Raw genomic sequence first — 21,172 nt, 5'->3', positions numbered from 1 at the left:
TACCCTCATAAATCCTCATCCCATCCGTGGATGAGGCTTCATGTTTTTTCCGAAGCCCACCTGGGCTCCCAGCCTGCTCACCAACCTTAAGGTTGGATAGGCAAGTCCATTAATCATCTTAATTAGTTTTTTTAATGGCCTAAAAAAAGGCCGTTGGCAGTTCGGCGGGCACGCAGCCGATTTGACCGCGTGCCCGCCAAACTGAGAATCTAAATGACACAGGATGACGTTGGGACACACGCCCAACGTATACCCGTGTCATTTTATACGTCGGTGAGTGGGCCCTGCCCCCTATCTCTCCACTAATAAAAAATCTATCAATTCGACCAGTAATCTTTGGGAAAAATAAATAAACACACTATTTCTTACTACTTCTGCTGGCTAGGTATACATTACACCCCCTCCTTTGAACTAAAGCTGCAATAGTTTGTCTAAAAATGCAAATGTTCCCTCTACACTTCACATTCTAAAACTTCCCCATGTTTACCTAATTAACTTTTCAAACCTAACTTCCCTTCTGACATCAAAGCACTCAGACCAGCTGTCTCTAATTCAGCTAAGACACACACACACACACACACACATATCCCACTATTGCTCTGGTTTGCAATAAATTCCAATAACATTATGGGAATTATTATATCATCTTGACAAGCAAGTATTCCTGACCACCCCCACTCACCCACCACAGATGAAAGATTTTGTGGTCAGCCTCCCCACCCTAAATGTGGCTGCCCTACTGCAATATTATGCTGGGGGGAGCCCATCTGGGAAGAAGTTCCACCCCAGGGAGCTGCCTGCCAATCTGATTGGCCGGCAGCTCTGCTGTCCCAGCAGCGCCAGAATCGAGTGGTGGCCACAGCTGGGACTGCAAGCAGTCCCCAAAGAAGAAGTGTCATTGGTCCAAGACTTCAGCTAAGTCTGGGGATTTTGGATAGGTGTGGGCATGGTGAAGAGGGTGAGGGAGGCGTGTTTTAGAGGCCAGGGAATAAAGGCTTAAAGGGGAGGGAGAGGTACAATCCTGAGGGGTGCACCTCTAATGGACACAAGGGATTCTCCAAAAGAGGTATCCCCTTGTCCTGCCCAACAGCAACCCACTCAGTGAAAGCTGCTGGTCTGCCCGCCTTGCCTTCGCCTTCACCTGCCACACAAAATATAGTGGCGGAGGTGGAATGAGGCCCAAGGGAAGACAGCTGCCTGATGCCTTCCCCTCCCACGATAATGTGGGAGACAGGTGGGGGGGGTGGGCAGGCAGGCGGTGGACAGGCCACCTGTTTTATTTTACAAGCCCCTCGGCCTTCAAATATGCCAGTGGTTGGGGGAGGGGTGCCCAAAATCCAGCACTTTGTATCCTCCTCACAAGTTCCTTTACTACCTTCGTATCATCAACAAATTTAGCTACAATACAGTCAGTCCCTTCATCCAAGTCATGAAGATCGTAAATAGTTGAGCCCCCAGCATTGAACTCTGTCAACACTCCACTAGTTACAGGTCACCAACCTGAAAATGACCCATTTATCCTGTTTCCTGTTAGTTAGCCAAACCTCTATCCAAGCTAATATATTACTCCCAACACCATGAGCTCTTACCGTGTGTAGTAACCTTTTATGTGGCACATTACTGAATGTCTTTTGGGAATCCAAACACACTACCTTCACTGCTCTCCTTTGTCCACCCTGCTTGTTACATTCTCAAAGAACTCTAGGCCTGACTTTTCAGCTCGGCAGGTGGGCACAATCGCCTGGCCCGGTAGCGGTCAGGAAATGGACTGCTGACCACGATCAGCCCCTGACGGCGATTTCATGCTGGCTGGCCAATTAACAGCCAGCCGGTGTGAAACACCCCACTGAAAAGCTCCTCCTGGTGGGCGATGACTTTTCCTCAGGCGTGAGTGAGCACTGAGAGAAAGCTCCCTGAAGGCAGAGAGCTGCCTCAGGGAGCTGCAGACCCAAAAACCATGAAATAAAGTTTTGAAAATCAGGAAAAATGTTCAAGCATCACAATTAGGCACCTGAGCATATAGATGATAAAAATGCTGTCCTTAGATTTTTATTTTTATTTTAGTTAATAACAGAAACCTCACCCCGCCCTTGGTTGAGGTTTCATGAAAAATGCAAAGTCTGCCTGGACGATTCGCCTGTCTGCCAACCGTAAGGTTGGACAGACCACGAAAATTCGGAGACAATTGCGCCATTAATCTTAATTGTTGGCGGGCACGCGGGCCTGCCAAGTCGGGATGCTTGCCTGACATCTTCTTGCGAAGTTTTACACCTGATCAGATTGGCATGCGCCCGCTCACGGGACATAAAATTCTACCCCTAATAAATTTGTCACTCATGATCTCCCTTTCACAAAACCATGTTGACTGCCTAACAATATTATGATTTTCTAAATGTGCTGCTAGTATCTCCTTAATAAAGAATTATTACATTTTCCCAATGACAGATGTTCGACTAACTGGCATATAGTTTTCTGCTTTCTGCCTCCCCCATTTCTTGAATAGTGATGTTACCATTTGTGGCGTTTCAATCTGCTGGAACCTTTCCAGAATCTAGGGAATTAGAGGACTAAAACTAGGGTGTTTCCTCTTGTAACTCAGTTGTTAGTGACTGCCTTGTCATGCAAGCTAAATGAAAATTTTTTTAGAAAAACCATTTCCATTCACCCTCTTTCTGAATCTCCCTCTCCCTAGTTCATATTCATCTAGATACTCTGTTTCTTATCATATTTTCTCCCTTTCCACCCAAAGTACTTCTGAACCTATTTCCATGTAAATTCCACATACCTTCCTAAAATAGCACTGCTCCTTCCTAATGGAACTCTGATGATACAAAAGCGATGCACAGAATGCTGTTGAATGTCTTAGCTCATATACACCCTGATACCCATCCATTAAAAGGGAATGCAGTGCAAAGCATAAAGGTCACACATTATTGATCAATTAAATCTTCAATCAATCAAAAATTACTTCAGTTTCTATTTAGAGTACAAAAACATGTAGTTTCAGTAAATTCTTTACTCTTTGCAGGTATCCACAGGTGCCTACAAGCGTCAGGTACACGAGGTTCCATCGGGCAAGCAAGTAACTGATCAGGTGTTGATTGAGAAGATCACATGGGCTACATGGACAAGGTTGGTGAAAGTTATTAAGATAATTTATATAGGCTTGCAATGTAATAAGTTAATTAACATTTTTGCATTTAGATCCCTCTATGGCCTCAGTCTTCTCTACCTTTGTAATCTTTTTCAATCCTACAGGCCCCACTTCCCCAAACTCTCTTTTCCCCTCCCCTGACCTGTTTGTATCCTCTCTCCTTTTACGCCAATATTTGTGGCCATGCACCCAACCCCACAGGCCTAATAATCTGAAATTACCTCAGTAAAGCCATCCACCTCCACATCTTCATCTCTTTTTAGATTCTACTTAGAACATTACCTCTTTGAACATGTTTTTGGGGACTCCTTACTTTTTCATTTTTGCTTAACATTCAATTCTCCTTATGCCTGTGTAAAGTGCCTTAGGACATCTTCCTCCAGTAAAGATGTTATATAAATGCAAATTGTTGTTGTTAACAAGCTTTTAACTTCAGATATTTGTGGTGCTTTCTAATACTTTAATGACTGACTCATCCCCTACTCTAATGATTGTGGATTAATTCCATTTCTGGTTGCCATTGAACATCTTGACTTGAATCTTACAAAAGACACTAAATCTCACATAAGCGGATGACCTACTAATTAAGTCATTTCACTCACCTTTCCAATCAAAGGAGAATTTATGGATATAAGAATCTAAATTACCTGGAGAAATTAGTTAACATTTTTGTGATGATCCCTGTGGGGATAGTGTAAACCAACATAACAAAATTTACTGAATGGCTCCCAAACGAAGAGATTACCAACTTTTACTTTAACACGAATCAGAATCAACACAAATGAATTAACAGGCAAACAGGCAAATGATACTTCAAATAAAAATATAAATTCAACTTTAGTCAATACAACAAAGCTATGTCTTATCCAAACACAAGCATTTGCATCATTCCCTACACAAATATGATACTGTATGGATACACAATTCCACAATATGCTGTTCTTTATTCATGCAGGGTAGGTCAGGAGTCCTATCCAACAACAGCTTTCACCTTTGAGTTTCACGGGTATGAATATCATGAGTAAGGCATACTTCTACGAAGCATTTCTTCCTCGGGTCACGACAGTCTTGATGGTGTAGCTTTCCAGAGTTCCTTTTCAACAGACCAATAAATAACACCCCAGTTCATCGTTTGACCATTTCTGTGAAAACACCTGGGGCAGAATTTTGCCCCCGTCAGGGGGGGATGTTCAGGAGCAGGCGCATGCAGGCGCACCTCCAATTGGCGCCCCCAATCGGCAATTAAGGCCCGCCCAGCATGACGTCCACCAGGAAGCGCTATGCGTTCCCTGTGCGGCTGGGGGAGGATTCCCTAAGCCTAGAGTGTGCTCTTTCATGCATGTGCACGAAAGAGCGCACTCATCTCCCTGAGGCTAAGTGCTGCCTCAGGGAGATCAGTGCCAAATTCAAAAATGTTAAAAATAGAAAAATAAAATGTCCCTGGCATGTCCTCTCATGTGACACTGTCACATGAGTTGGGACATGTCCATCACTTTTAGTTAAACTTCTATTACATTTTTTTAAACCTACATGAAACCTCATCCCACCCATGGATGAAGTTCCATGCTTTCTCTGAAGCTCGCCAGGGCTCCTGGCCTGCCCGTCAACCTTAAGGTTAGATGGTCAGGCCCTTTAACTACTGCAATTATTTTTTAAATGGCCTCAATTGACCGTTGACAGGTCAGCGGGCGCACAGCTGATTCAGCTGCGGTCCTGCCAACCTGAAAATTGAAATGAAGCAGAGTGACATCGAGTTCCACCCGACATCATCCCGCATTATTTTACGCGTCGGCGTGCGGGTCCCGTCCCCTGCACACCAACTGGGAAATCCTGCCCCCAGTTTTTTAGCATCTCAGAGCTATTCACACAGCTTTCCAAGTTTTAGATCTTTTTAGCCATCTTGCATAGTACTTTCAAGAGCTCCTGTCTACTTTTATGCCAAACAGAAAAGTTGACCTCTTCCTGAGATTGACTCGCTTCTTCTCCTTACAAGAATTTTCTGTGTTCCTCTTTCTGTCTCTGTCTGCTTTCTCTTTGCATCTGTATTAGCGCCTTCATCCTCTAGCTCCTCTGTTTGCAGCTCTCCTTTGTGTCTGGCCATACGGCTTCTGTCTTAACTTCTTTTCTGTTGCTACTGCTTCCAGGTCAAGGATTGTCAGGTCACATGGACCAGTGTTTCTTATTATCCAAGAAAATTACAATTGATCCCTTTACAATTGATGCAAACTCTTAAAAGTCATTTTCAAACATCCTTAAATACAATTACAGATTTATTATGATCCCCAGCTGAGGCTACCACTGGATAAGCCCAATCCCAGGGTGGAACCCAGCTTGATAGATCCTATCTTTTATTTGTTTGTTTAGATACGTGGAGAGTAGCAATGAATAGAGTCACCAGAGTCAGCTAATGAACTTTTAACAAAATCATAAAACATTTACTAAGCAAGAATAGATGAACCAGATTACAATACTCCTTCACCCACAACTATACCTTTACAGATATATACAAATTTGTAAGGATAACACAAGTTACAAAAGTTATCTTATACTCTAATGTTCACAGTAAATACACAGTCCATGTAAACAGATGCCACCCCAGACAGATGCTATGGATCTCTCCTCAACTCCCCCCAGACACTTGTTACACCGTGAGCCAACCAGTCTCATTGAATTCTGTCTTTCACTCAAAGGTTTCTGATCTCCACTCTCCAAGACCTTGCCTTGGAATCTTCTCCCAAATCGACGCTTTCTCTCAGACGCCTTACGCAAAGGTTCACCTCCAGGGTTTCGAACTCCCCTTCCAATGTTCCTCTCCCCGGGTCACCACATGCATTCAAGCTTTCCTCCATGCACTCTCTCCCACTGACTCAGCTGTCAAAAGTACACCATTGCTTCATATGCCCATAGCAAAGAGTTACAAACCTTCAGTTGTCTATTTGGATCTTCTGGCTTCTCACCAGCCTTTATCTCTTTAAGCTTGAAGCCTGGAGCCTTTCTCTGCTCCTCACTCTTAACTTCACTTAACAGGATCTTTTCCAGATTCCTGTCCTTCCTTTGATTAGAAGGTCTGCTTGGGACTTTCTCCTGTTCCATTCCCCTGGATTCTTGCGGACTTTCTTCTTGAGCTTGGGACTGGCTATTTGTCCCTTTTGCTCCAGTTTCTCTCTGGCAGCTACTTTCAACCAACTTTAGGTTGGAACTGGCTATCTGAGCCTCCAGGCTGCTTCTGCTTGACAGTTGTTTTCAAAACCAACTGAATTCACACAGCTTGCAAATCAAACTGCTGTTTCTAATTTCCTGTGTCTGTAGAAGGGACCTGTCTTTCTGAACCCCTGTTGCAAGGCAGCAGCCTAGTTTTTCTACTCTTGTGATTACTTAGCTTCTCCAACTGTCGTAAATCTCATTGGAAATGCGGGTACCTTTTAATGTGAAACTAAAACTTAACTTGACCTTTTCTTAACACACAAATACAGAAATACAAATCAAACTTAAAACATTAAAGCTAAAAATTATTCCTAACACCCACAAATACCAATATAACTTACTTAAACTCTCTCTATTTCCTAACAGATTCCAGAGACATTTTAAATCAATTACAAATTTTCCTTACTGTACTGCTTCCAGGTCAAAGGTCATCACATTTTGAATGTGAGCTTACAGCAATATCAGATTCCAAGATTGTTCATCATTTTTTCACAGAAAGTATTCGGGCAAAGAGTTATGTTCAAATATTAAATTTTTAAGGCATATTAAAAAAGGTGTTAAACAATAAGTAGCTAAAATGTAAATGAGCTACCTTTGATGTTATTTCCTCACATCCTTTAAATAATAAGTAATTAATTAGCCTGATTCAACAGCTGCTTTACACCTCATAATTATCACATTGAGAAGTTTCTGGACTAGAAGTTAGGTAGCACCATTTTTTGGGTGTGACGATCGCAATCCTTGACCTGCCCACCAATGCCGATCAAGGAAACACACAACTTTGGTGTACCCACCTCATCTGTATGATTATAGCATTGGCTCAAGTGACTCTTGTGCTTCTGTCTGCACCTTTAAGCTGCCTGTGACCCCCACGCTTAGCAGAGGAGACAGGCAGCAGAAAGGCTTTAAGAGCCACCCTCAGAACAAAGCAGAACAGGTGACCAGAAAGGTCAACTCCTGGAGTCTAGTCCTGAGAACCTAGCAACAGTGCCACAAGAACTTTAATGACCTCATGAGGGTAGGCAATGTCAGTGAGTGCATCTTCACATGACATCTCTTACCTGCCACAATACCAGTGTCTCACGCTGCTGAATGCACACACTCCCATCACTCACCCAGTGGCACTTCCTGGCTCATGCTTAATATTTGGATACTTCACCTCCCCCATGTACACCTACCAATGCTGCCAGCCTCATAACCATCTCTCGCTGCCTCCACATACCTCCAGCTATTCAGTTATGGCAGGCATATCAACAACAGTGCTACATGGCCACATTCTAGCCTCCCTCTTGCAGAACAAGTTGGCATACAGTCAAAGGGAGCAAAGCCAATGGGGACAAAATCCCTCCATCACCTGAGCCCCACAAAGGAGACAATTGTCTGCATCATGGAGCCAGCTGCAACTGGACTCGTGACATCTGACGTCTCTGAGAACATTGAGGATAATGGCATGTTCCTGCCTTATGCCCCTTCTCAACTCCCAGCATATCCTCAATCTGCTATCTGGTGTGATGAGAAAACTGCTGCAGTTGGGAAAAACCTCTTGCTTTGCAACTGCCACCATAACCTCTCCCAAATCAGTCTCCCCCTCCTGAGCTTCTCACAAAAGAACTGGCACCTACCCAGCCAAAGGAGCCCAAGGAGGAGGAAAGAAAATAAGTATACAGCACTAATGAAGAAGCCTCATCACACTTGCAGCCGCCATCTCAGATACTGCATGCACCTTGGATGCTAGCATGGAGTTGGGATCTTATGGTCAGTTGAGGGCACAAGTGGCCCACAGTCAGGTGATGGATAATAAATGGTTTGTTTATCAACTTATCAGAAGATGAGATGGCAGAAAAGTATTGCTGCAGAGTACTCAAAAAGCGGCATAGAGGAAAGCACTGATGGGCACGCACACCAAGCGGCATGGTGCAATGACTGGCGACAGCCTCTTGTTACTGTCATGAAGCATGGAGGAGTCCTGCCCCACCTTGGCAAAGGGCATTGCACAGGGCTTGCCTTCTTTGCAGCCACTACTTGATCTCCCTGTCACCCCACAAACTTGGACTGCTGCCCCCATACCTGTTGCAGTCTTTTGAGCAAATAAGTCACCTACTCCTCTGCTCCCTGCTATGAGAATGTGGGAACACTCTTTGGCAAATCCAAGAACTCACCAAAACACTTCTATAGGGACACTCCAGAGTATTTCAGTCACTTTACAATAGAAAACATTCCATTAAATTGCCTTGCCTGCATGTTAGGAGCCTGTATCTTTAATTATCAGTAGTGCAAGGCCCTTCTTTCAGCTTCATGCCTGTTGTTTGCAGAGTGAGCAACAAAGGGGCTACCTGCTCATTCTTTGACCAAATTTGGAATCCTGGCATCAGATCAGCTGGTTGGGAAGTGTGACATCATGATAGCATAGATTTGAGGTCTTCTGATGCAATAGGGACACCCCTCCATATGCCCTTCTTATCCAGAAATGCCATGTGTTCCTCCAAGGATGTGGCTGGAGCTACAGGACAGACATGCAGAGTGACCTCTATAGCGCCACTGCAAGTGGCTCTAGGTGAAGAAATAGAGACAGTTTAAGTAAGTTATATTCATATTTGTGGGTGTTAGGAATGAGTTTTAGCTTTAATGTTTAAGTTTGATTTATATTTCTGTATCAGTGTGTTGAGACAAGGTCAAATTGAGTTTTAGTTTCACTTAAAAAGGTGCCTGCATTTCTAATGAGATTTTTACAACTGTTGCAACTAAGTTAAACAAACAAGAGTAGAAAAAACTGAACTGTTGCCTAGCAACAGGGGTCCAGAGAGGCAGGTCCCTACCACAGACACACAAAGAAAAAACTAAAGAAAAAGCAGTTTTGAGTTCAGTTTAAAGCCAGGACTCCAGAAAGGCTGGACACTGGGAGAGGGAACTGTAGAGTGAGAACAGATTTCCCAAAAGAACCAAAATGTCCCAAGGCCAAAGGAGTGAGACAGAAACAAGGGTAAGTCCCAAGCAGACCTTCAAGTCAAAGGAAGGACAGGAACTTGGAAAAAGTCCTGTTAATGAAGTTAAGAGTGATGGGCAGAAAGAAAGGCTCCAAGCTTCAGATTTAAAGGGACAAAAGCTGCAGAAAGCAGATTTAAAGCGAAAACAGCTTGCAAGAGGTAAGAAGATCCAAAGAGATGGCTGAAGGTCTGTAACTCTATGCTATGGGCATATGAAGCAGTGGTGTACTGTTGACAGCTGAGTCGGTGAGAGAGTGTGCATGGAAGACAGCTTGAATCCATGTGGTGATCCAGAGAAGAGGAACATTGGAAGGAGTGTTCGAAACCGTGGAACCTTGTGAAAGATGTCTGAGAGAAAGCATTGTTTTGGGGGAAGATTTCAAGGCAAGGCCTTGGAGAGTGGAGACTGGAAATCCTCTTGTGAAAGACAGAATTCAGTGAGACATGGTTGGCTCATGGTGGGACAAGTGTCTGGAGGAGTTGAGGAGAGATCCATAGCATCTGGTTGAGGTGGCATCTGTCATTTGGTTTCAGAGTGTGGTGTGCCTGACCACAGGTTGCCAATTAGTTTACATGGACTGTGTACTTACTGTGGAGATTGGAGTATAAGATAGCTTTTGTAACTTGTGTTATCCTTACAAATCTATATATATATCTGTAAATGTATAGTTGTGGATGAAGGAGTATTGTAATATCGTTCATCTTTTCTTGTTTAATAAATGTTTTATTCTTTTGTTAAAAGTTCATTAGCTGACTCCGGTCACTCTGTTCAGTAGCTACTCTTCACATTTCTAAATAAACAAATAAAAGTTAGGATCTATCAAACTGAGTTCCACTCTGGGATCAGGCTTGTCTGGGGATAACCCTCAGCTGGGATCATAATATTTTGCATCCTCCGTTCCTTTCTGGCTGTGACCAGAGGGAGATAGAAAGGCAGATACACAGGCAAGATCAGGTTCAGCAAAGACTTTGAAGTCAGTCAGATTTTAAAGCAGAAAACTGGCAGGGCAAACTTGAATAAACACAGAAAAAGAATGCAGGATGTTATTCAGGGTGAAACTTTCAACCTTGGCGACTGCATAAATAGGTAGTCGTGAATCAGTTACCAATGGAAAGAAAACCAAAGTATGTAATGGACAAATAATCCTCTATTGCTGGTTTACATCCTCATTGAACTTGAAAGTTCTGACTAGTTTCTTTAAGTCAAGTAGGAGAACCTACTGAATTGGGGAAGTGTGATATGTTCATTTCACAAGAAGGCAAGTTCTACTGATTGAATTGATTTTGATCATAAACTTTTTCTACATATATTCACTTGCTGTGAAATAAAACAGCTTAATAACATGTAACTGGCCTCTTATAAGTTTTTCAGTCTGTCTTAAATTAAATTAAGGGAACGCCTGTGCAAAAGACCAATAAAGCCAAGTATATATTATGAAGTTCGTTTTTCACCCCTAGGTTACGCTATCGTATAGTTGGAAATTTGGCAGTACGGGCATGTCCCAAAATGTAAGATGTTCTGGCCACTTATGGAAGTGACTAATGCTCCGGTACCTTACAGAATATTAATTTGTAACAATCAACATTTTAGCTGCATGTACAGATGACAAAACGGTTTACTGTCTCAGTAGTTAATATATGACCTTTTCATCTGTTCTCCCCCTTCCTTGATTTTGTCAGTCAAGAGAAGTGTTTCTCTGGCCTGGTCATAATGATTCTCATGCATTGTGTCTTCAAAACCATTGACAATGGTGACTGACTTGCTTGATATTCACAGCTTTTTCTGCTTTCATTCAAGATTCCCAGTATTTGTCACTTTCATTTTATGTAGAACAAGTTTTGAATTCACAACCTGTGACACAAATAAAATCTAATATTACATAAAAAACAGCTACTGATTTTTCAGAAATAATTTTATACTGCTGTATTAACCTGCTATTTAAAAAGTAATCACTAATATCTTAAGTTAATTAAAAGAATTTAAACACTTTGACCTAGATTTTGCTAACGTGGGGCATCTTGTGATGTGTTCCATTTGTTAGAATTTTTTCCTCAGCCTTTAGCTTGAAACATTTTTGTACTTCAAGTTACTGAAAGCGTGAACTGATGAAGAAACAGTAAGGACAATAGAGTATCTGTGACTGTAGTGAATGGCAGAACCAATGGTTTATCTCCTTAACTAGTAAGATTTAAGGATAGAGGTTGAACGACATTAAGGGAATATAACTTTCTTCACTGAAAGGGCCCTTCCGTGGTTAAATACTAACCTAACTTTCCTCGGCAAGTTTAATTTGTTCTAACAGTTTAAATACAGCAATATCTTGAAACTCTAAGGCCCAGATTTGCAGCACAACAGTGAGGCTCTCTGTCATGGCTAAAATCCCAGAAATGGCCGAACCCAGCATTTTCCATCTTCTTGGGAGTTGGACTGGAGTCGGGCTGGGGTTCATGTATGCACCAGTCGCAGAGGCAGCTGCCCATTTAAATCACCAACTGCCTCCACTGACTACTGATTTTTGAACCCTGGCTGCGTGAATCCTGGAGTATGCAGAGCAGACCAGGTAAGAGGAGGTCTGAACTTGGTAGTCCCGGAACACCTTTGGGAGAGGTGAGACATCCTTTACGATTGTTAGAATTAAACATGATTATGCAATTTTTACACAAAAACGCGTCGGAACTGTCCATCTGTTAAGTAACTGTCAAGCTGTCAAGGAATTGTCAAAGCTGTCCAGGAGGTGTCAAAGCTGTCCAAGAAGTTTCAAAGCAGTCAAAACTGTCCAGGAAGTGTCAAAGCATCCAGGAAGTGTCAACGCTGTCAAAACTGTCCAGGAAGTGTCAACGCTGTCAAAGTTGCCCAGTAATTTGTGGCAATTCACATCCTCACCACAAATCACTGCATTTTTTGCACATGACTAACAGTGGCGTATTAAACTCATCGTTAATTTGCTAGTAATTTATCAGCCTTTATTTCTATAATTTCCTGGGGCAAATATTTGTGTGTAAAATGATGCGCAATGATGTCAGGCGAGTGTCCCAATGTCATCTTGTACTTGCGCAATATTTCATTTGGCAGGTGTGCGCTGGAGTCAGCAGCACGTTTGCTGACAATTTTTTTTTATTCATTCATGGGATCTGCGCTTCGCTGGCAGAGCCAGCATTTATTGCCCATCCTTAATTTCCCTTGAGAAGGTGGTTGTGAGCTGCCTTCTTGAACTACTGCAGTCCATGTGGTGTAGGTACACCCACAGTGCTGCTAGGAAGGGAGTTCCAGGATTTTGACCCAGCGACAGTGAAGGATCATGATATATTTCCAAATCAGGATGGTGAGGGACTTGGAAGGGAACTTCTAGGTGGCAGTGTTCCCATCTATCTGCTGCCCTTGTCCTTCTAGATGGTAGTAGTTTTGGGTTTGGAAGATGCTGTCGAAGAAGTCTTGGTGAATTCCTGCAATGCATATTGTAGATGGTACACACTGCTGCTACTGTGCGAGGGTGGTGGAGGGCGTGAATGTTTGTGGATGTGGTGCCAATCAAGCGGGCTGCTTTGTCCTGGATGGTGTCAAGCTTCTTGAGTGTTGTGGGTGCTGCACTCATCCAGGCAAGTGGTTAGTATTCCATCACACTCCTGACTTGTGCCTTGTAGATGGTAGACAGGCTTTGGGGAGTCAGGAGGTGGGTTACTTGTCACATGATTCCTAGCCCCTGACCTGCTCTTGTATTTATATGGCTAGTCCAGTTCAGTTTCTGGTCATTGGTAACCCCCAGGATATTGATAATGGGGGATTCAGTGATGGTAATGCCATTGAACATCAAGGGGCTATGGTTGGATTTTCTCTTGTTGGAGATGGTCATTACACTTGTGTAGTGTGAATGTTACTTGCCACTTGTCAGCTCAAGCCTGGATATTGTCCAGGTCTTGCTGCATTTGGACATGGACTGCTTCAGTAATTGAGGAGTCGTGAATGGTGCTGAACCGTGCATTCATAAGCGAACATCCCTACTGCTAACCTTATGATGGAAGGAAGGTCATTGATTGAAGCAGCTGAAGATGGTTGGGCTGAGGACACTACATCCTTAGGAACTCCTGCGGTGATATCCTGGAACTGAGATAACTGACCTCCAACAACCACAACCACCTTCCTTTGTATGACTCCAACCAGTGGAGAGTTTTCCCCCTGATTCCCATTGACTTGTTTTGCTAATGCTCCTTGATGCCACACTCTGTCAAATGCGACCTTGATGTCAAGGCCAGTCACTCTCACCTCACCTCGGGAGTTCAGCTCTTTTGTCCATGTGTGAACCAGGGCTGTAATGAGGTCAGGAGCTGAGTGGCCCTTGCAGAAACCAAACTGGGCATCAGTGAACAGGTAATTGTTAAGCAAGTGCCGCTTGATAGCACTGTTGATGACTCCTTGCATTAATTTACTGATGATGGAGAGTAGACTGATGGGGTGGTAACTGGCTGGGTTGGATTTGTCCTGCTTTTTGTGCACAGGGCATACCCGGGCAATTTTCCACATCCGCTAGCGTGAAATTGCCTTCCGGGCCTGATTGCAGGTGGGGATTGGCTTCATGACCGCCCCCGCTGAGCCCGCATGCCAAGGGCAAAATTCTGCCTCTGGTTTCTGCTTTCCCTATTCTTTGCTTTTTAGTTTTATTTTTTAAAATGCATTTTACTTTGTCTAATATCACTTTCTTAAAAAGAATGTCAAAACACTATTTATTTGCTCCCATTATCCAACTTGGAGGACATGGGACAAACGTTCAAAAATTGGACTTCTAATTGTTTGAAGAGTAGCTACATAATTCTATCACTCAGCCAGTTAAAGGCCAAATGTGAATCACTGAAATATTTCCATCACAGACATGAACGCCTTCTGACATGATTTTTCAGTACCAAACAGAATACTGCTAATGCTGAATGAATTTTCATCCACTACATCAGTAGCATGGTTTATTCCAACTGAGATAACTAAACCCTGCAGCAGTGGAGATTTAAATGCAAAATTGCGAAACATTTAACTAAAGAAATATCGCTAAAGTAATAATAGCATTAAGAAGGTGGTCTTTTTTTAGTGGTATGTGTCTTAGTTACACATTGGCCTATAATTTCCTTTTCAAGTCAGAGGAAGGACATGACTTTCCTCAACTAGACTAACTACACTGTGACTTACCCATTTTCATGGGTCGAAGGTCATAATCTATCAATGATGGGCTCTCAGCAGGATCCTCACAACAGAGAAAGTGTCCACCACTGCATGAGAGGGAGGTATGGGTGATATTGCAGCAGGACACAAAGAAAGAGGAAAGTAGACCCCTCACAACCTATTTTAAGTTTAGAAAGATTCTTAAGAATCATGGGATTTTAAAATGAGGAGAGAGCAACCTAAGGAGAGGGACAGATATAATGGAGGAAAATCCAGCCCACTGTGTGAATTGAAAAGCAAGTATTGATATTAATGAAATAATGCAAACTCTTTTTGTAGAAATTTTAAAATTAACAACATTTTTATGATGCATTTTTACTCTCTTTGATTAGCATTTTGGGAGATGAAGTCCTTGGAATTTGGCCACGAAATGCTGATAAAGCAGATGTCAACTGTGCTTGTGTATCTCATGCTGGATTAAACTTAGTGACTGGGGATGACTTTGGTTTGGTGAAGCTTTTTGATTTTCCTTGCACTGAAAAATATGTAAGTGAAATTTTAATACTTAAGTTAAAAAGATCAGTCATAAGTTATTTATACAAATCTTTTTCTTTAATTTTGATGTAAATTTCATATTTAACCAGATACTTGATTATGGCACTACCGTAGTCACAAAAGATCCTAGAAAATGTTTACTGCCTGAAACTCCTGGACCTTGGATGGGATGGCAGGAGCAGTGTAACCAATTTGGCTGGGGCAGGATTTGAGATGAAGACTCAGTTTGTGCAATGCCTTTTCTCTATGTTGCCAAAATCCATCATAACTGGGGATATGTTTCTTGTGCCTGCCCCCTCCATGTGGAAGTAATTGAAAGTGATGGAACATGGAAGCATTAGAAGATAGGAACAGGAGTAACCATTCAGCTCCTCAAACCTGTTCCGTCATTCAATTAAATCATGCCTGATCTGCATTTCAACTTTATTTACCTCCTTTAGCTACATATTCCTTGATAGAAATCTATGGATCTCAACCTTAAAAATTTCAATTGACCCAAAATCTAACGTTTTGGGAGAGAAAATTCCAATTTTCCACTGCCCTTTATGTGAAAAAGTGTAGGGATTTCACTCTGAAATGGTCACGATCAGCTCCATAAGAACTTCTATATCCCCCAAATCTACCCTATCAAATCCTTGTATTACTTTATTTATGATTATGATCAAATCGCCCCTCATCAATCTTCTAACCTCAAATTAATATGAACCAAGTTTATGCAAGGGACATTTGAGATCACAATCTGCCACAAATTTGACAAGCTCTGATTCCATTGCAGAAAAAACATTTTCCATTAGGGAAGCGGCAACTTTGAATTCTTAAAAATGTTTTTGGTCTGTAGCCACTTTCAGCCAGAATAGTTGGCCCCATGTTGTAAGGTGCTGCCAAGAAATTTCTGGCCCCCTTCCTTCTCTGACACTCCATTAATGCTACCAAGGCTATAATTGCCTACGAATGAAACTGACCATGACCAGACTGGCAGCTGGAAATCCTACCCCACTGTTCTGATGGCAGAGCAGGGCCCAAAGAATTTGATTTTATTGAAAAGTTATGTTTTAAATGCTGTAGTTGTGAACTATTAACTAGTAATCTTACATTTTTTATTTCATTTGTTTTTCATTAGGCAAAACACAAGCGTTATTTTGGTCACTCTGCTCATGTGACCAATGTACGCTTTTCCCATGATGACAAGTATGTTATCAGCGCTGGTGGTGATGACTGCAGGTAAGATGCTTCTGTCGATCTTTCATTATACTCAATGGGGTGCCAATGGTTTTATAACATTTTTTCCATAAATCCCAGTGCCAATTTCTAATTATTCAGAAAAACTGAAGTGATGTTTAAGATGATAGTATTGTTTTAAGATGATAGTATTGTTTTGGTAGCTGTCTGAGGCAGCCTGTTCACACAGGAACATGGTAGCATAACGTTCCAAGATTAATAATCCAGAGTCTCAGAGTAAAAATCTGAAAACATGAGTTCAAATGCCATCAGGGAAGCTGGGGAATTTAAATTCAATTAATTAAATAAACAATAGCTAATAATAATGGTGATCATGAAACTACAAGATTGTTGTAAAAACCCACCTGATTCACAATCACCGGTTGAATAGTGAGAAGTACTAGATAAATGGTTGGATATTATGAAGTGTAGAGTAACAAGAGTGCATATCCATAGATCCCTCAAGGTGGCTGGACAGGTGGAGAAGGTGAGAAAGAAGGCAGACTGGATATTTGCCTTCATTAGTACAGAATATAAGACCTGGGAGATTTTGCGGGAACTGTATAAAACACCAGTCAAGCCACAACTGGACTACTATGTGCAGTTCTGGTCACTGCACTATAGGAAACATTTGCACTGGAGAGAAATAGAGGAGATGTATAAGGATGTTACCTGGCCTAGAGAATTTTAGCTATGAGGAAATATTAATAGGCTAGGGTTGTTTTCTTTGGAATAAAGGATACGAAGGGAGACCTAGTTGAAGAGTTTACATTTCTGAGGGGTCAAGATAGGATGGAAGCTCTTTTTCCACTTGGTTGATGGGTCCATAACTATGGAGCTTAGATTTGAGGTAGGAGGTTTAGAGGGGAAATTATTTCACCCAGAGGGTAGTGGGTATCTGGAACTCACTGCCTCGAAGGGTGATAGATGCAGAAACCTTCATGACATTTAAAAAGTACTTAGGTATACATATGGACTAAGAGCTGGAAAGTAGGATTAGGCTTGATGGCAGTTGGTGCAGAGATGATGCACCAAATAGAAATTTACAGCGTGTAAGTAGGCTATGATGTATGGTAGTGGAAACTGCCAGTTTGTTGTATAAAACCTTATTTTTATATCAGAGAAGCAAAAGTCATGAATATCTTTCTGAGGCTACTTTACTAACACCAAAAAAAATTTAAAATAATTTAAAGACAGTTAAATAGATGACTATATTTGGAGACCCACGCCAGCATATTCCACAAGTGAGGAAGGAACTCATAACTCAAGAGTGGTGAAGTCAGTTAGGTCATGAAGATCTTTACAGTGAAATAAATTAAGTGCCCCACCCTCTGTACTGTGTATTCTGTTCATATTACAGCTAAAATATTTTACTTTTAATGAAAATGTACTTAGAATAGATTTCAACAAACCTACACTGAAAGATATCTTTAAAGGGGGAAATTGTTTTTTCACATCATAAATTACAATGACATAGTGAAAAAATTCTGTAAAGAGAAACAATATTTTCTTCCACTGTGAAGGCCCCAGATGATACGGAGCTTTGACTCAGCACCAGAATAAGTGTTCAGGCAAAGATAACTCATCCCCATTCAACTGGATGATAACTAACTGGAGGCAGACTAAATATGCTACCAGTTCTTTTCCAAAACGGTGTGCTTAGTTAAATGCAGCAACCATGATGTTGATGTCTGAGATGTTCTGCTCCTCCAAAAGCTACACAATAACAGTATCCATATGTTGGAATCATTACTCAAAACATTGAAGTTCCTGCACTTACCTTTACATACTAAACTCACCAGAAAAAAAATAGGATTTGGTCCATTCCATTGTATATGCTCTATCATGATAAGTCTGAATTATTGCCAAATAATCTCTCTGGCTGTTGAAAATGAACTTTTACAAGTTTGGAGCCGCATTCCTTCAGAATTAATTAATGCTGGAGATTTTTAAAAATAGGTAACTAAGTTTTTTGTTTCTGTCCCTTTTATCTCTCTATTTTACTTTCTGTCCCTCATTTGGCATTGAATTCAATGTTCTGGCACTTCCTGGTTAAGACACTGCTCTGCACAATAGCAATTCTTCAATCTGATTGGTTAAGAAGAAAGTAACTGTGCTTTTAGATAACTGACTGACAAGAACTTCCAGTGTAAAAGACCACAGAAATTTTATGGGCAAGGGCAAGTGTAATGAAAACCTGGCCCATACAGAATTCTTTGTTCTTGCAAATAAATCAGTGTATCATTAATTAAACAGCAAAGATCGTTAAAATACTGCATTGTTGAACCAGAATTATTTGCCCTCCTGTTATTTATGATTGTGATTCTCCATAAATCCAAGCTCTGGACTGTATTACATCTTTCATTTTGATGATAATTCCAAATGTGGATAATAGTAATTTTAACTTGAGTATACAATACTTTAGGAGCGGTTATCTCAGTTTACTAGCATATGGTTCAAAATAACACCAATAGTGCGGGTTGGATTCACGTTCCAGCTGGGGTCTGAGAGGGGCCTGAGAGTGGAGGGCAATAGTAAACTATCATTGAAAGGATGAAGTATCAGCAGATAATGAACCGAAAACTTAGCTTTGGGCAGACCACATATGAATGAATACAATACTTAATGATCTTTACCATTCGATCTATGATGCGCTGGTTTATTTTTTTGAACAAGGGAATTCTGAAGTGTAGGTATGGTAAAAATCTGCCCTTTCATATGCTAAGTTGATAATATAGAAAAAATACTGTGTGTGACTTGAAGGAAACAGTTTTAATATTTCATATTACTGTGCCATTAAATGTAGTTTTTTGATAAAAACATCCAAATTAATACATTTTCTGCAGTTCTCAAATTTAATTCTACTTCCCAAGAATTCGTTTTGAAGGTAATATTTAATAGGAAAAGCTGTTGTACGCTGTAGCTTTTAAAATATTTTCAGTACTTTAGTGACAAAGAAATCTAATACATTTTTGCTGAATATTTCAGTTAAGTTTAACAGCTGGGAATTTTTAACATAAACTCTAGGAAAATGAATACATTAATGTATGCATTCTTGTTTGTTTCCAGTATATTTGTTTGGCGATGTCTTTGAAAGAAGAAATAAACGTTCTCCAATGAGCTTCTCATTTAAAAAATGAAATCTTAAATGCCTCAATAACAACTTGGCTGCTACAAAGCAAAACTGCTTAAAGGTGCATATATTAAAAAGAATTGTGCGTGTTTGTGTAGGATATCAAGTGTCCACAATACATATGTTGTGATTGTGAAGCTCATGATGTGAATGTTCCTGAGGATGCTGAAAATGAGGACAAAATACAGGCTGCATTAGGACAAAATCTAATGCAATAGTTATTTTAAAGAATAAAAGGTTAACTAGAGCCAAAAATGTCATTTGGATAAGTAGCTTTTGAAATTACCTCCTTGGCAGGTGTTTACATATTGCAACAAATGCATGTCCTGTGAACCAAAAGCACTAGTGCATTCTGGAGGCGATTATCACAGAGTGATTTTGAAACAAGAGTTATTGCCAGCATAATGCAATATCATTCTGCAACAAGAGAATGTTGCAGAATTTAGTTCAAGTTTACATGTACATTTTTATTCAGAATAGACTATTCTGAATATTTTTGTTAGTACAGAGGCTTTTAAAGGTTTACACAATTCTTGAAGGTGCAACACGCTCAATCTGTTTCATAGAATAAGCAGTGCTGATTCATATGTAGTTATTAATCGCTGCTAAATAAACTAAGTCATCACATTTCATTTTGTACGTTTGTTTCCTAGGAAAGAATCAAAATTATAGACATAGAGCCGCAGTGTATTAGATGTGTTATAGTGCTCTTTTCACCATTAATTCTATGTCTGAATGCAGAGAATTTCAGCAATTTTAGTACCATTCTTAATTAGGATTGTACAAGGACAGTGTGTTTTGACAGTGGAAGAGGAATAATCAAGCAGTTCATGTCATAGGCTGGATTTCTCTTTTTGCCACAGGGTAAAGGTGGGGCAGTACTTCTGCCCATCTCTCCTACCTCACTGTGACAAAAGCCCACTTTCCTGGTCCAAATTAACTTAGCATGTAGTCCAGGCACCTGGTCAGTTTCTACAACTAAGAAAGAGCCTGTGAAAATTTGGCATTGTTGCAGTAAAACCCAAATGTTTGGGGGACCAGATGAAAGGGCCAATGGGATAGCAAGGATGACAATTTTATAAAATTCTTACATCCTCACTGAGGCTGTCAACACAAAGAAGATTAGGCAGAAACGGAGGGAGGGAGAGCATGTCATTACTAAGACACCTCCATTTTCAGAATCATTACCACCAATATCCTGAGCCGACTGCTGTCTTTCATTTTGCAGTCCCAAAGAATGGGAATAATAGAGGCAGATGGGAATGAAGTGGGCTGGTAAGGTAGGCCCCAACACCTGTCAACATTTACCTGCAACAGGTCATGAAGAGGTAGTCTTCAGTGGTCCCAGCAGGGTCAGATGGAAGGAATTAAGGCTCTGTATAAATGCAAGTTGATGTTGAATTGGAGTTCAAGGTAGCTCAGTGGTAGTAAGTCTGGTCTACCAATTTTGATCTGTCTTCTGCATCTATGCTGCCCAATTTCAGGTATCATGGCGGAATGTCAAGCATCACATCCCTTTTCCACATGTCAAACTGCACCCTTCCTTATTGGTGATTATTGTGTATTTTGTTGTCAATTCCACAATGCTTTTCACAGAGAGTGATCAACAGCTTGAACTGTGCCAAAAATGGTGGTTAAAGCCAGGCTGCTGGCTTCATTTAAGAAACTGCTAGCGGCTGAATTGAGAAGACGGTTGGGTTGTACTTCTGGAAAAATAAGATCAAATGAATGGAAAGACCGTCTTTAGTCAAATCTATCTTGTGATGACTGTATTGGAC

General features: G+C 41.1%; 1 protein-coding gene across 2 annotated transcripts in view; it reads left to right on the top strand.

Moving 5' to 3' along the window:
* The window catches only part of LOC121269068 (echinoderm microtubule-associated protein-like 6), a 738,052-nt gene extending 718,697 nt beyond the window's left edge, over positions 1–19,355 (top strand). For both annotated transcript variants that reach the window (XM_041173516.1, XM_041173508.1), the window contains 4 exons: positions 3,029–3,132; positions 14,881–15,034; positions 16,164–16,264; positions 19,331–19,355. In XM_041173516.1, coding sequence (XP_041029450.1) covers positions 3,029–3,132; positions 14,881–15,034; positions 16,164–16,264; positions 19,331–19,355 — 384 coding nt within the window. The remainder of the gene's footprint in view (positions 1–3,028; positions 3,133–14,880; positions 15,035–16,163; positions 16,265–19,330) is intronic.
* The last annotated feature ends 1,817 nt before the right edge of the window (positions 19,356–21,172 follow it).

Source organism: Carcharodon carcharias, chromosome 2 (assembly GCF_017639515.1).
Source record: "Carcharodon carcharias isolate sCarCar2 chromosome 2, sCarCar2.pri, whole genome shotgun sequence".
Classification (NCBI taxonomy): domain Eukaryota; kingdom Metazoa; phylum Chordata; class Chondrichthyes; order Lamniformes; family Lamnidae; genus Carcharodon; species Carcharodon carcharias.
Note: the sequence above shows the minus strand (reverse complement) of the source record. Positions and strands in the feature narration are given on the sequence as shown.